This window comes from Eurypyga helias, unplaced genomic scaffold (assembly GCF_000690775.1).
Source record: "Eurypyga helias isolate BGI_N326 unplaced genomic scaffold, ASM69077v1 scaffold15632, whole genome shotgun sequence".
Taxonomy (NCBI): Eukaryota; Metazoa; Chordata; class Aves; order Eurypygiformes; family Eurypygidae; genus Eurypyga; species Eurypyga helias.
Window position 1 is genome coordinate 2,422 of NW_010237963.1, and position 14,572 is coordinate 16,993.

At 37.5% G+C, this 14,572-nt stretch overlaps 1 protein-coding gene across 1 annotated transcript; it reads left to right on the forward strand.

Annotated features, from left to right (window-relative positions):
* Positions 1-493: 493 nt before the first annotated feature.
* Positions 494-14,309, forward strand: LOC104506656 (nuclear pore complex protein Nup133-like; the record flags this gene model as incomplete). Its single annotated transcript, XM_010147680.1, has 12 exons — positions 494-608; positions 1,417-1,520; positions 2,532-2,639; positions 4,378-4,509; positions 6,817-6,987; positions 7,615-7,770; positions 7,857-7,927; positions 8,480-8,627; positions 9,658-9,805; positions 10,471-10,628; positions 11,844-11,935; positions 14,146-14,309. Coding segments are annotated over exons 1-12 (1,477 nt in total), but the record flags the coding sequence as incomplete, so codon positions are not given.
* Between the last annotated feature and the right edge of the window lie 263 nt (positions 14,310-14,572).

A 14,572-nucleotide genomic window follows, 5' to 3' on the forward strand; every position in this document is an offset into this window, starting at 1 on the left:
CTTCAGGTACTGGAAGGCTGCAATAAGGTCTCCCCGGAGCCTTCTCCAGGCTGAACAAGCCCAACTCTCTCAGCCTGTCCCCATAGCAGAGGTGCTCCAGCCCTCTGAGCATCTTCGTGGCCTCCTCTGGACTCGCTCCAGCCGGTCTATATCCTTCTTATGTTGTGGGTTCCACTGCTGGATGCAGCACTCCACGTAGGGTCTCACATGAGCAGAGTAGAGGGGGGGAATCCCCTCCCTTGACCTGCTGGCCACACTCCTCCTTATACAGCCCAGGATACAGTTGGCTTTCTGGGCTGCCAGCACACACTGCCGGCTCATGTCCAGCTTTCATCCACCAGTACCCCAAGTCCTCCTTCTCAGGGCTGCTCTTGATCTGTTCTCCAGCTAGCCTGTACTTGTGTCTGGGATTGGGATGGTGAAGTAAATGTCTGTTGAAACTGACAAAGAACCAGTAAAAACTAACAATAACTCTTTGTTTTGTTTAAGAGCAACTCTTACCAGACTTATCCAGCATCCCTCAGCGAGTGAGACTATTAACTATGATGTTAAGGCTTTTGGATCCTCTCTGCCTGTTAAGGTTATGGAAGCCCTGAAGAAAGCTGATGGTAAGAACTGAATTTGTCTGTCATTTTTCTCATGAAAATTGTCAGGTGAGAGAAGTGTTGATGTGTTGTTGATGTCATTTAAATACTGACTTTACAGTGGAAACTGAAATGTTTGTGTCTTGGTTTGAATCCACCTTGGTTAACTGTGATTGTAGTAACACCCATATGGGTCTGGATGTCTAATTTTCCTTCAGGTGCTGTCTTAACCAATATATCATAAAATCCAAGGTTATAAAGAAAGCCAGCTGTAGTTTTTTAGTCACTTTTGCTTACTGGCTCTTTCTCACCTTTTTCACTTGTTTTGGTTCTGTTGTGTCCTAGAGTGGATGCTCTAATTTTTTTTAAATTTATTTTTAATCCAAATTTGTTGTCAGTTCTAAAAGCCCCAGTGATACCAACCATTCCCCGAGTTCAGGAAATAGGTCCCCTACGCAGTTTTTCCCTGTGGCTTAGTTTTCTTTTTATAGTAGATATAAGAGGAACCAAAAATGTCTGTCTTAAAAGTAATCTTAAAAATTGCTGAGCAGTTTACGAAGCTATTATAATCTGCTGTAAATTGATGGAAATAGCTTCTAAGGTTGTCTTGCCTTTCACTCTCAAAAGCTGAGTGTTTGTGAAATGGATTTTTAAACTATATATTGTAATTTGTTGCCAAAATAAAATACATGGAAATTCTAATGTGAAGTTTAATTTAATGGAAAATACCTTTCTTATTTTCATATGAGAATGAAAGTTCATTGGTTTTAAGGTTACTCTGCAGTGACTTAAAAATATAAGTGCTTTAAAAAAAAATTTACTTTTTATGTAGCTGATGACCAGCTGAGTGTTCAAGTGGATGAAAGTGGATGGGCGTGGCTAGTCCATAAAGAGAGGCTGATTATTTGGAGGATTGGTCAGTCTCCAGTAGCTAAGGTAACTATGGAAAAACTTCTGTATTTCCCACTAGTTGGACAAGTTATTCAGCTGTGCTTTTTTAAAGCACGAGTTTCTTTATGAAATTGAGTTTGTCTGGTTTCCCCAAAAAGCAGTGGGTTTGGTATGGAGTCATAGTAACAACAGTAGTTGAAACTCAAGCTTTTGAGGGAGATTAACATTTTTATATTCCTCTCTTAATTCATAATTGTCACTTTAACACTTAGGTTAATTCTTTGCATTTTAATAGGTTTGTCTCTTATGTTAGGTAGTCCTGATAAAGCTTATTTTAATTGTTAAAAACTAATTGATGTGTTACAGAGATTGGTTTAGATTATTCTGGGACAGATTTTCAACTTGCCAGAAAAGGTTAGTTTAAGTTGTGCTGAACATGTTTAATCTAGGTTTCTTATGCCAAGGTTTTGGGTTTTTCCCCCTCTGGGCAGTGTTTCTTTCAGCATCATTTCAGTGAATATCAAGTATGGTCAGAGGAAACCTGTAGTTACACAGTCAGTATCTATCAATTAGTGCAATGTACAGTAATTACACAGATTCTGCACTTACAGTGGAGTGTCAGGTATACCCATTCTGGTACTTGCAGAGATTTTTCAAAGGGTTACAATTTTTTGGTGGTTTAACTTTAGGAGGGAGGAGTGTTTCCCCGCTCCACTTACTAACAGAGTGAGCTTTGTCAAGCACTTCTCGTTTAATTTTGTTTTGCTGCCTTGTTAGAATATTGTATTAAGGAATGGTCAGGTAATTGCACCTCTGAAAGAAATAATTCACTACAGTAGTATTGTCAGAAACACTCAGAAATAGCTGAAGAAAAACAAATGTACTAGTAGGTGTGTTTTAGCTGTTGGCTGGTTGTGATGACCTTGCTGAAAATGTCTTGTGACTCTCTTTTGGTTCCCAGTTGAAAATTAAGGCTAAAAAGTCTAAAGACACTGTGGCAGAGGAGTAAGCTCTTCCAGTCTCATATTTATTCTGGCATCCCTTTCTTTCTTACAGTTATCTCTGTGCAAGGAACTGCAGCTGCCACCCAGCAACTTCCAGTGGAGTTCTCATTTAGCAGCTATAACTTGTCTCAGTTCTACACGTGACGTGCCTTCTCTGCAGGTGATCAACTTCTAAATTTTAGTGATTAAAAATACTTCTAGAGCGACTTTGAATATATCTTGTTTTATGAAGTACTTGAAAACTACATTTGGTGTTTCAAAAGGTCAGGATTGATAGTTTGCAATGAATGTTTAAAACAAAATTCTGCTAGTCTTTTCGAATTACTCCATTTACTTGTTATGGGGTCAGATTACATAATAGTTTTTCTAAAAAATGACTTGGCGTGCTTTCATAGCAAACAAAAATACGGTAAACTGTATTTTTTAAGATTATTATATATTGTGTTACAGAGCAATTGAATATTCAGTCTGAGCAAGTGCAATTTAAATACATGCTGGCTGAAAAAGTTCAGCAGTGGTTTAATTCTGAGTACACATGGATGAGAAGCAATCACCAGCACCCTCCCTTGGCTGGTCTTTTTAAGGAAGCTGGCACTGGGAGGACAGATGGCTTCATCTGTCTGGACCAATTACTTTCCTAAGTGCCTTTTCCTAACATACTGTGCTGGAGGGAGAGGTTTGAAGACCAGTTAAGGTTTCTGAAAGTATGTTAATGTGTCTTCTACTATCATTCATGAAAAGAAGCTCTCATCTTCAGTTGGGTGTAGTTTTCAGTTAATGTGCGTGGTACTCTAATAAAACTGGATAAGCAGTTGTCTTTGGAAGGAAGAAGCAGCACAGATTATGTAATAGGATCTTTTCTTTTGACTTGTTGTGTTATGCTCCTAGCTGATGAAAAGCAATCTTAATATTTTGTGATCAGCTCATAAAACTCTAAATGATCTATGACTTAGTTATACCCGAAGAAGTTTAAGAGGAAGTAATATGCCTAAACAAAGACTTTTTCCTTAGGGTTTATTTCAGCTTTCTTCAGCTTGTGAGCTGTGCATGGATACTATCATTTCATAGAGTGAAGTAGAAATATTAGTGGTAGAAAATATTTCACTGAAATGAAAATTATTAAATAATAGGTAGGAGTCTCAAAGGACAATGCGTTCTATGGTACTTTTTTAATTTGTTGTTCATTAGCCAACTGCTTTCCTTTGTGAAGATCTGTGTCTAGTCAAATATCAATTAGAAACTTCCAAGGAGCTCAATAACAGCTCTCAGCTACAGTTCTTCTGTTGTTCTGTAAGCTTTTTTCAGCAGCCACTGGATTAGGTACAGTGCTTTCTGTCTAGATCTCTGCTTGATCACAGTCTCTTGCTTCATGCTTTGAATTTGGTTTCTGAGTGATTTCCCAAGTCAGAAGCCCTACTGTAGGCACACTGTGGACTTATGCCTTTATGAAGAGAAGAGACACTATGTGACTTGGTATTTCTGTTCATGACACTAGAACAGTTTCTTTATTAAATTATAGTCTGCATTTCAAGTCTTCCATAGTCGCTTTTAACTCTTGGCATCTGGAATTCTCCACAGGCCGTTTTCTGTCTTGCTACTGTAAGTTTTGTTTGCATTTCAATAGCAGACCCTGAATTACCAGGAACCAGAACCAGCAGAAAATAGTATTGTTAGCAAAATAAGTGAGTACAACACTCCCTGCAGGTATTCAGTTATGCTGCAGAACCGTTTTGCAATTCAGTTCTAGGTTTGTCAGTGTGCAACCGTATGTATTTACAACTTCTTTTGTGTGTGTGTATCACCCACAGTCTTTACATGTAAAATAACATGTTTTCGTTAAAGCTGCAGTCCGATTATTATTGTCTTGCATGTTCTGTTAATTATTTTCTCACTTCAAGTCTCTGGCAGTAATGGTTGCTACCAGCGAAGGTTCTGTGCGCTACTGGCCCAATCTCGCCCACGAGGGTTCCTATATGGAGACTTTTACAGACTTTGGAGACTCTCTGTGCAGTTTCCTAACAGCAGTAAAGGTACAGTGTGATTTCTATTAAAATATTGCTTTAATTCCTAATGAAAAATCATGCTCCACATTTCCAGTCCTTAACCTCCAGTAGGTGTTGCAAAGCGTCAGACGTTCTGAGGTGTAATTTCAGAGGCTGTTGATGAGCGTGATGATCTGAAGTAGCAGAGGTGACAGGTAGCCCTCAATAATAATATTAAAGTTGAGAAAGCATGCAGGATTCAGCCACAAGGTTAATAGGACTGATCTGGCACCTTGAGGTACAAGGAATTGTCAGTTTTAGTGCTGGGATTGCTTCTGGAGGTAGAAGCCCTGCTGTCACAAAACCAGAGAACTATTTCCTCTGAATCCGCAGACCACACACTCAGCTTCTTGTGGTATAGCTCACTCGTGACTGAATTTGAGAGATTTCTGTAGCCGGGTAATGAACAAATATATTATGAGTTGTTCTTAGAAATTCTGTTTTCTGCTGCTGATGTGCCTAAGTGGGGAAAAATCTCAACATGGAATATATCAAAAAAATCAGTGCGTGTTAAAATATGTGTTATCTTAAAAACTAGTTACTATCAATTAAGTTACATTTTCTCATGACCTTTTCAACGTCTACTGTTCATATCTGTACTATAAATATTATTTTAGGGCATCAGCATGTCATAAACATTTGTAAACCTAATCAGAAGGCAGTGATCCTAATGACTAATTTCTTAGGAATTTCAAGATATTAAGAAACACTAATATTAGAGTTTAATTGTACCCAAGTTTCAGATATCAAGATGAGAAAAGTCAGGTCTTAACCACACCTGTGGTTGAAACATTGACATCAGTGTGAATTCACAGCTAAAGGAACATTTTTAATTGCCGCTCCCCCCCAACAGAACCCTTTCATTAATCAATGTTCTAAAACTGCATTATTAACGTATATGACAACTGTACTTAATTAGTCATCCTGTCGCTGGGAAGATCTAACTTTAGCAAAATTTTTAGGTAGCATGATCATGAAAATGGTACTAGTTTTTTTTGTTTAGTTGGTTAGCTTTAATTTTATTCTGTGAGTGTTCCTTATACAGGTAGAGAGTTCATTCAGCAACCTCCAGGCCTGTAGCATTCTCTCTTTTTAAAAAAAAAAAAAAAAATCACCAAATGAATGAACTTTGATCAGTTTTGAATTGAATGCACTGTTTTTTTAATGCCTTGGCGGTAGGGGGCACAAAGGCTCTGCCTGTGTTACCAAGCAGTGAAAGGCAACAGTTGAGAATCTGCAGAGCAAACAGGCTAGTACTGATGTGCTGCCACTACGAGGCCGCTTTGCAGACCCTTGATGCTAATTAAAGTGCTAGTGTAGGTGCATCCATTAGGACAGGCAAGAGATTGACTAGCAGAAGTCTCTGCCTCCTAAATGAGATGCATCCTCCAACGGAGTGCATGTTTTCCATAATGGACAAGGCTTTTCGAGTTTTCTTTCTAGTGCAAAGGTAGCATTACTTTTCATCATTAGGGTTACATGAGGATTTAGTTCTGTTGTTAAATGGAAACACGGTTTCATGGATAAAAACGTCATGCAGTGATACGAAAATGAGTCTCTGCCAGTGCTTAAGTACCAGTCAGGTGTTTGACTTAGTGCTAATGTTTGCTATTTCTTTAAAAAAAAAAAAAAATCAAAGATGCCCTAAAAACCCCAAACCAACCAGAAAAAAACAACAGAAATTAACTTCTTTTTGTATCTGCATATTGTTTCTTTTCCTGGTCTTTTCTCAGTTATACATTCACTAATGTACTAGTAATTTTTTCTTTACTGACCCGTCTTTTTTGACATAACCAGATGGAAGATTTGTTACGCAGTTAATTTAGATTAGTGTCCTGTAGGATATAATGCTATTAAAAAAAAACCAAAAAAAAGTTAGTGTGCTTAATAACACTTCAAGTTTTAAAGGTGCACACGGAAGCTGAATGTTAGCTAATTCGTAATTCAGGACGTGAAAGTTACACGTAGTAGTGCCTGTAGAGGTCGTTTAAATATTTTTTTCTTTTCAAATTTTTCAAAAACACGGTTTCAAGCTTTAAAAAAAGTACACTGCGGGAAATATACTGCACTGATTCAAACATATGGAATAATCTGGAAAAATTACTTAAACAGTTGTCATGTTATAAATGCTTTCGTTTTTCTCTGTTAGCTTTCAAGTAGTATGGATGCCTTACGTCTTGTTCTTGTTTAGTATTTGCCCTTAGAAGCTGACATAAGGAATTTTATCTCGCAATACAATTGTTTCAGGAATGTGATTTTTATTTGTTTAATATGGTTGCTTTTTCCTTTTCTTAGGGAGGAAGCTTTATTTTATCATCTTCCAGAGGACAGCTGGTTCGACTGATACCAGATAGGTCTGGCAAGATTCATCAGCATGCCTTGCCACAGGGTCAGGGCATGTTTTCTGGAATTGGTAGAAAGATTTCGTCTCTCCTGGGTATATTGTCTCCTGGACTCGACGCTGTGGTAAGCTTGAAAAACATTCATATGTTAACCTGGTTTCATTTCTCTGTGTAATTTCTAACCTTAGTGTTTAAGAAAGGAAAAAGACTGTGTAAGGGTGTTTGATGAGAAAAAAGAGGCAAAAATCAACTCGTGCGTCACATATTTCTTTGAAATTTGGCAGAAAGACAGAAACCAAATAAATCTGTATGCTTTCTAAAGGGGAATGTTGACTCACTCTTTGGATCTGAATAAAAGGAGAATTTAAAGTAGTAATACTTCCTGGGGAATATGCAGTGATTCAAAGTCTTGCCTCTTTCTAGTAATTAGCCTCGTTACAGGTTACTGCAGGCTTCTTCAGGTAGTAACTTTACTTTTCTGATTTAGGGTTGCCAAGGGTTGGTGATTGGGTTGAGTCAGTGAACTCCACAAAAGTTGTAAGGAAGTATGAGAGACATACTGTCGATGTTCTTACATCTATAAAATAAGACTTTTCTTGGAAATTATCATCACTGCTCTCATCTTGTAATGTAACTCATGTAGATTGCCCAAGGAAGTGATTAGGTTTTTTGTGGAGTGTGGTGTACTTTGTTGTATCCAGATATTAAGGCTGTGCTTTAACCTTTTTAGCTTTTCCTTTTTTAAATGCAGATTTCTAGTGTTCTTTGGGATAAAGAGAGGTCAAGCTTTTATATGCTAACAAGTTCAAAGCTCAACAAATGGGAGATTGATGATTCATCAGAATGTTGTATTCTCAGCTGGGATATCAACAGGATCCTGAAGGAACGTATTGCAGATGCAATTTGGGTAAGAGGCAGCTCACTTGGAAAGGGTTTGTATTCGTTTAATAGGTTTTTAATAGATAATTATAAGTGAGATGTGTTGGTTTTTAGGGTTCTGAAAGTAACTATGAAGATATTAAAGGAGGAGTAAATATACGGTACATGGATTTGCAACAGAATCGGTAAGGAAGTACACTTATATCTGGTAAGACTTACATTAATGAGATAAATGTGTTCTGTTTTCTTGCAAAAACTTCATGTAAGTAATGGCAGTTTAATTCTACTCTAGTGTCACAGTTGATAAAATAACCGAGTCATATTAGGTCATCCTTCATGCTGTCATTATCTCTCTAGCATTACAAATTCGTTACTAAACAATAATTCCTTTCACTTTTTTTAGTGTCATTCCTAAATCAGGTTTGGGCACTTGTATTTGTAATATCAAGACAAAATAGCAAGTAAGCAATTGTAACTTTTTCCAGCAAATGCAGAGAATTCAGTATCTCCTGTAATTAATCTAATTACATAAAATCGTAACTTCCCTGGTTCAGTTTTTATACAGCAGTATGAATACTGTTAATATAGTATAGTCTGTCTTTCTAAAAAAAAAAAAAAAAAGCCCTGATATTGGAAAATACTTATTTGTGATTGTACTTAAACATCTGTTTTTGTGAGTGGTAGAGTTTGAGCAAGTAAAATATGTAATAATCAGTGTGGTGTCTGTTGTTAAATAGTGATGGACTGGTGATACTTGCTGCAGCGTGGCATCCTGGAGATAGTCCATGTCTTGTCTACTACACTCTGATAACAGTACAAGATAAAGGCTACCAGATTTCTGATGACGTTGTTGTGGAGGTCACACAGTATAATCCATCTTTTCAGGTATGCAAGTGAAGGCTCTGGAACTGATTTAAGAAAGCACAATGTTTCAGAATATTCCGCTACATAAATCAGCTGTCAGGTTTTTGTCTAAAGGAAAACCAAGTTCTCTGTCTTTAAGGTTCTGAGGAAAATGTGTACTGCCATCTTTTAATGTTTAACAGTATGTAAGGTTTATGCTTTACATTGTAAAGTAGAAGATAAAAAAGCTTCAAAAATAGAAGTCTAAGTATCTAATTATTACTGATTAATTTTACTTTCTGTCCTGTCTGTGAAAGTTTTTACAGAGTGATTTTGTTGTATTCTCATGCAATCCATCCAGAACAGATCTTGGGCTCCGCTGAGACTCTTGTAGCATGTCAGGGAATTTAGAGACCTGTATTTTGGTCCTTGCTGGACAGCTGGCTTGCTGGGAGGGGAGGGAGGACATGTTGGTTGTCCTTAGTGTACCTCATTTGCGCTGTCTCTTCTGGAAGCCTAAACTTGGGTATTAACTTCCTTTGGTAAACTTCTTTCACTCTTCCCCCTCTCCCCCCTGCCAGTAACAGCATCCTAAAACTGAATCTTAAGACAGAGAGTGTGAAAACTGTGGAATAAATATCTGTTTACTTATCTCTCCGTGTGAAATTAGCAAGAATTTAATATATTACAGTATATATGGACACAAAAAAACCCCAAACCTCCAGAGTCTTAGATTTTATGGCAAATTAAAAGTGGTTTTAGAATCATAGAATGGTTTGGGTTGGAAGGGACTTTAAAGATCATCTAGTTCCAACCCCCCTGCCATGGGCAGGGACACCTTGCACTAGACCAGGTTGCTCAAAGCCTCATCCAGCCTGGCCTTGAAGATCATCCAGGGATGAGGCATCCACAGCTTCTCTAAGTTTTGTTTGGGTTTTTAGGTGATGAGTCATATCCATCTGTTCTTGTTAAAAATTAAAACAAATTTAGGCAACTCAGATCAACCTTTACATGTTAGAATGTTTAAGGTTTTGGTAGTATGTATGAGATTGTCTGTATGTAACACTTTCAGTCAGAAGAGGAAGTGTTGTGCTGCCTTGTAGTCCCAGATTACTTCAGCCATGCTGCTTACCTCTATAAGGAAGATGAAGTGTTTGCTTGTTCCACTGGAACTGGAAGAATTTCCTTGCCACAGGAGAAAATCATATTTGGCATACAAGGTAACGTGCAGGGAAATAGAAATTGCATCTTGTTGATACTTTCTAATTGAATGTTTTCACAATATTTAGATTTTTCGGGGAGCAGAATCATATTTACAGTCATTTATCTCTTTATTAAATCTTTTCAAGTTGAGAGTTTCTTGTGAGAGTATGGAAAAAAGTACTGACATGACACCCACTGCTTACTTTGCAGTGTTTTGGATGATAATTAAGTAGAATCCCATTCTTGGTATATGAAAGGGTGGGGATTCTGTCTGTGATTTTTCCGTGCCCTCCCCCCCCGAAATTGACTTCGTGTCAAGGCTCAGCCTAAAATTCATACTTGGTGCCTGTGTCAGATGACCCAAAGTACGTCATCCTTGGCCTTCGGGGGTGTTTTCAAGTAGAATGCGCACACTGGTCCTTAGGTGAAATTTGAACCACCTGAATCTTGATGATTTTTTCCCTTGTTTTTTTTTCTTTAAACTTGTAGTATCTGGAAATCTGCATCTTAAGTAGCAAATGGTACCCACAATTTTTGTAAGCCAGGTGCAGTTACCAATTACTGTTGGTTGCTTCATGACAAAATTTAGTAACTGTCCATGAACCTCTTACATTTTGTTCTTAAAGTGGCTTTTATGTGCTTTTTTTTTGTTTGTTTCCTCACCTCTCTCCCCTTACCTTAGGAGATAGCATTTTAGGAGCAGGTTCCTGTACTAGCCTCCCCATCTTCTTTACCAAAAAAAGTGGACTTATCACCATCTTATCCAGTGAAAACATTTCTGTGCTTCCCGAAGACCTTGAAGATTCCCGGTCCTCTTCTCTTGCTGGACCAAGAAGTGAGGTAACGGTTGTTTGCTTGGCTGCTTGAAAACTGAGGGTAGAACTAACGTGCTTTTCTGGCAGTTTGAATTTTCACTGTGGAAATTCTAGCTTGTTTGTGTGTTAAAGGTGTTTTGGTTTGGTGTTTTTTTTGTGGTGTTTTTTTTGGGTTTTTTGTTTGGTTGTTTTTTTTGAGATTCAAATGCCTGTAATGAAGGCAATTTTCAAAACCCAAGGAATTTTACAACATCTGCCAGTTTGGGTAACTTTTTTGTTTTCTTTTTTTGTTTTTTTAAAGTCAAAATTTCTATGACTTTTTTTTTTTCCCCCACATGGATGTTAATGCTATATGTCACTAGGCCTGATCTTACACTGTGGCAGAGACTCTGGCTTTGTTCTCACTTTTTGATCAGAATGGTTTCTTCAGTCTTTTCTGTCTTTTCCTTCGTGTGTGTCAGAGAATATTTTCTTACCACGCTGTGATAAGCTTGAAAGCTAAGCTGAGACAGGCTGTATAGTGCCTGAATATTGATTCTGCTCTGTTAAATATGCATACTAATATAGTCTTATAAAAATATTCAAGTGTTTTTATTGATGTTCTGTGCAACATGCTCTTATTAAGCTCTTATTTACATCAAACATGTTTTGTTTGTGCATGTGCTCTGGAGATGTCCCTGAAGTGGGAGGGAAGAATAGAAAGGTCTCTCTGAATTAGAGAAGATTTCTGTGGGGTAGTACAAGTTTCAATCTTATTCCAATTAAATCACCTTTAAAATCAGTTATTATTAAAGAGTATTTCGGTGGAAGATTTTTTTGGTGATTGCTCAGATGGAACTGTATTTTTCTTACCAAACTCTAAACTCTAGTTGAGTTGTCTGCACTTACCTGTTCTTGTGGGTGAGAACACTCATAAGTACCTTTGAACTTCTTTTACAAAACGTTGGTTTTGAATGTTACAGACATTCAGTAAAACTGCCATAGGTTTGACAGGTGACATCAGTTGGTGTAAGTTCCTCTGCAGTTTGTGTGACGTTTATTAAAATGCCTGAGGCCAAACCGCTGTGTGACTTTCACTGTAATGTATCTTAGGGGCTTAGGGTTGGCTTAATAGACACAACGGCTGCCAGGTGGCATTTAATTTCAAATCTCTGCTGTTGCTCCATAGAAAAATTGGTTTCATTCCATAATGGAGGTTGATACTTCTCTTTCAGCTGGATATTTTACTTTGCATTTTCAGAGTCCTGCGTTTGAGGCTACCAGTAGGCTAGAAATTGTAGCTCAAGAAGATAAGACTAAACTACTGAAAGCTGCTTTTCTACAGTACTGCAGGTAAGAATTGCTTTTGATTTTTGAGGCTATGTTTGTTTGCTGTTCTTGAAGGCACTCGTGTTTGAGTAAGAGACAGTTTTGGTAAAGATACTCTTGTGCTCTTTTAATTAAAGCTATTTTAGTGACACATGAACATCTTTATTAGGAAAGTGTTAGATGCATCTTGAGCTGGTGAGGAAGCGATACGTGCTAGAAAGGAGCAGGCTTCTGTAATCTCAAGGATTTTTCACTTACTCTGCATAAATTCTGTGGTGGTACATTACTGCCAGTGAAACAGCTTTTTAAACTTTGTTATTTTGACTTCTTTATTCTTTTAGTAAGTGATGTTTTGTTGTTGAAAAACATTCTTTACTTCCTTTTCTGTTTTTGTTTGTTTGTTTGTTTTTTTGCATAGCTGTTTTCAGTAATACTTCTAAATATGTTTAATTACTCTTTATGTGGCCATGAAGAATAACTGGCATGGCAGGTTCTGTGGCAAGGTGATAGTTTGGTTTGTTTTTTTTTTTTTTCAGATTGACTGATATGGGGGGAGTGGGATTGGAAGGAAATAAGTTTTCATCAAACTATGCTGATTAAAGCAACGTGACTGTTGGCAGGCATGCAGTGCCTTGGAAAAGTTTGTTCTTGTGATGAGTGACATAAACAAGGGAGGAAGAGGAGGGATAAGAAGATAAACAGAGCTGTAGACTTAGATGAATTATATTTGGAGAGGATTGTTTTCAAAATGTATTTATTAAAGAAACAAAAAAACAACTCACAAACCCTCTTAGGACTAATTTCCTTTAAGAACCTTAAAGCTTGGAATGAACACATTTAGGATAATGGGAAGTAGGACTGCTTTTGACATAGAGCTGCATGTGAGGTAGAGGATTATGAAGGGAATTAGGCGCATATAATAAAAGATACCAAGACAGTATCTGTAAACATGCACAGAATTTAGAGAGAAAGCCCACATGTGTTCACAAGTGGACATGTCAGTAAACAGAACTGCTGCTGAAGGTCGCGGTAGTCCTGAGGTGACTGGAGTAGCAAAGGTCTGAGAGCAAAGATAACAAATGTAAAAGGTGATATCGCTGAGGATGTGAACAGGGTCAGAAGAAAGTGGGAGGAAGTAAGGTGAACAGTATGAAAGTTGAATGTTATTTTGAGGAAAAAATTGGGCTATATTTATGAAACAAGACCAAATTAATTTGACGTGTATAGTATCGATTCAGACTTTTTCCAGAAAAGTAGTATGATAAAATGGAGACACTTTCCACAGAACAGACGTAGCCATGGCCTGTCCAGATGGCCAAGCAGTTGATGCAGAGCAAATAATGGAGGGTTGTTTAATAGAAGACTCAGTATATTCCAGTTTTCAAAAGTATAGTTTGCTTCAGTAAAGCTTTGTGCAATTTCTGGATGCACTGCTGTTTGTCATTTCAAGAGATCTTGATCATATAAACATTCAAAGTGTCACGATAAATGTTTCCAAATCCAGTTTATATATTGCAATCACAGTATCCCTTCTCAGTCAGAATACTGTAATTTTTAGTCACAAAATCAAATTAGTGCTTTTTGGTGAATGCTGCACACCTCTTACATAGAGTGCTTCAGTGCAACTTCATACATTGGAGGTTTAAGCATCTGGATGCATCCTACTTGTTTTTACTTATTGACCTGAATAGAATAGGATTCTCTGAAATTACAGGAAATAAGAATAATGCATTATATTTGCTGAAGCATTTTCCTGAGAGCTTTTACTCTGTAGCCACTTGTGAGAGTGATTATGTGTCCTCTTGGGGAGGGTTTTAAAGCAAGCAACAGAAATTAAGTGACTTAACTACCAGACACCTAGCTCTGTATGATGAACCTCCTTTTCTTAAAAAAAAAAAAAAAAAAAAAAGGGGGGGAGGGGGGGAGTTAATACAATTAAATTGAAACACTTCCTGGCTTGTGCTTTTCTGGTTTACATATTGTGCAGCCTACTTGTTTTAAAAGAATTGGAATACCTTTTATTCATAGAATCAAAATGCCTTTTATCCATAATTAAAGATAAAAGATTAAAGATTAATTAAAGATTTAAACGTAGCGCAAACAGTGCTTGATGCTTATAATCTAAAGCACTTTACAAAAAGCTTATCAGAAAATCCTACTAATTGAGTAGTTCTTGGACCCCTAATCCTACCTATTGTTTTTATTTCACATACTTTGTATTTCTTTTATTTCAGGAAAGGTATAGAGGGTGCTCAAAGCATGGTAGTTGAGCTCTTTCCAAGCAGTGCAGATCTGAATTCTGACAGTGAACTGGATAGGGCAGTGACTCAGATCAGCGTGGACTTAATTGATGATTACCCTGCCTCTGATCCAAGATGGGCTGAATCTGTACCTGAAGGTAAATATAGCGGTGCAGGGATATCTTGGGGTTTTTGGGGTTGGCTGATTTTGGTTTGGTTTGACTTTTTTTGGGGGTTTTGGTGAAAAACTGTCTATAGTACTCTAGATAAAGTTATAATTTAAGCTTTGCAGAAAGGCCAAGGTGTCCCTTGCCCTCTTTCACCACTAGATAGCCTTCCAGAAAGGCTAAAAGTTGCATCCTATGAGACTCAGATAAACTTGCAGTCTGCTGTGTTAGTTCTTGACTTCATATAGTAAGCA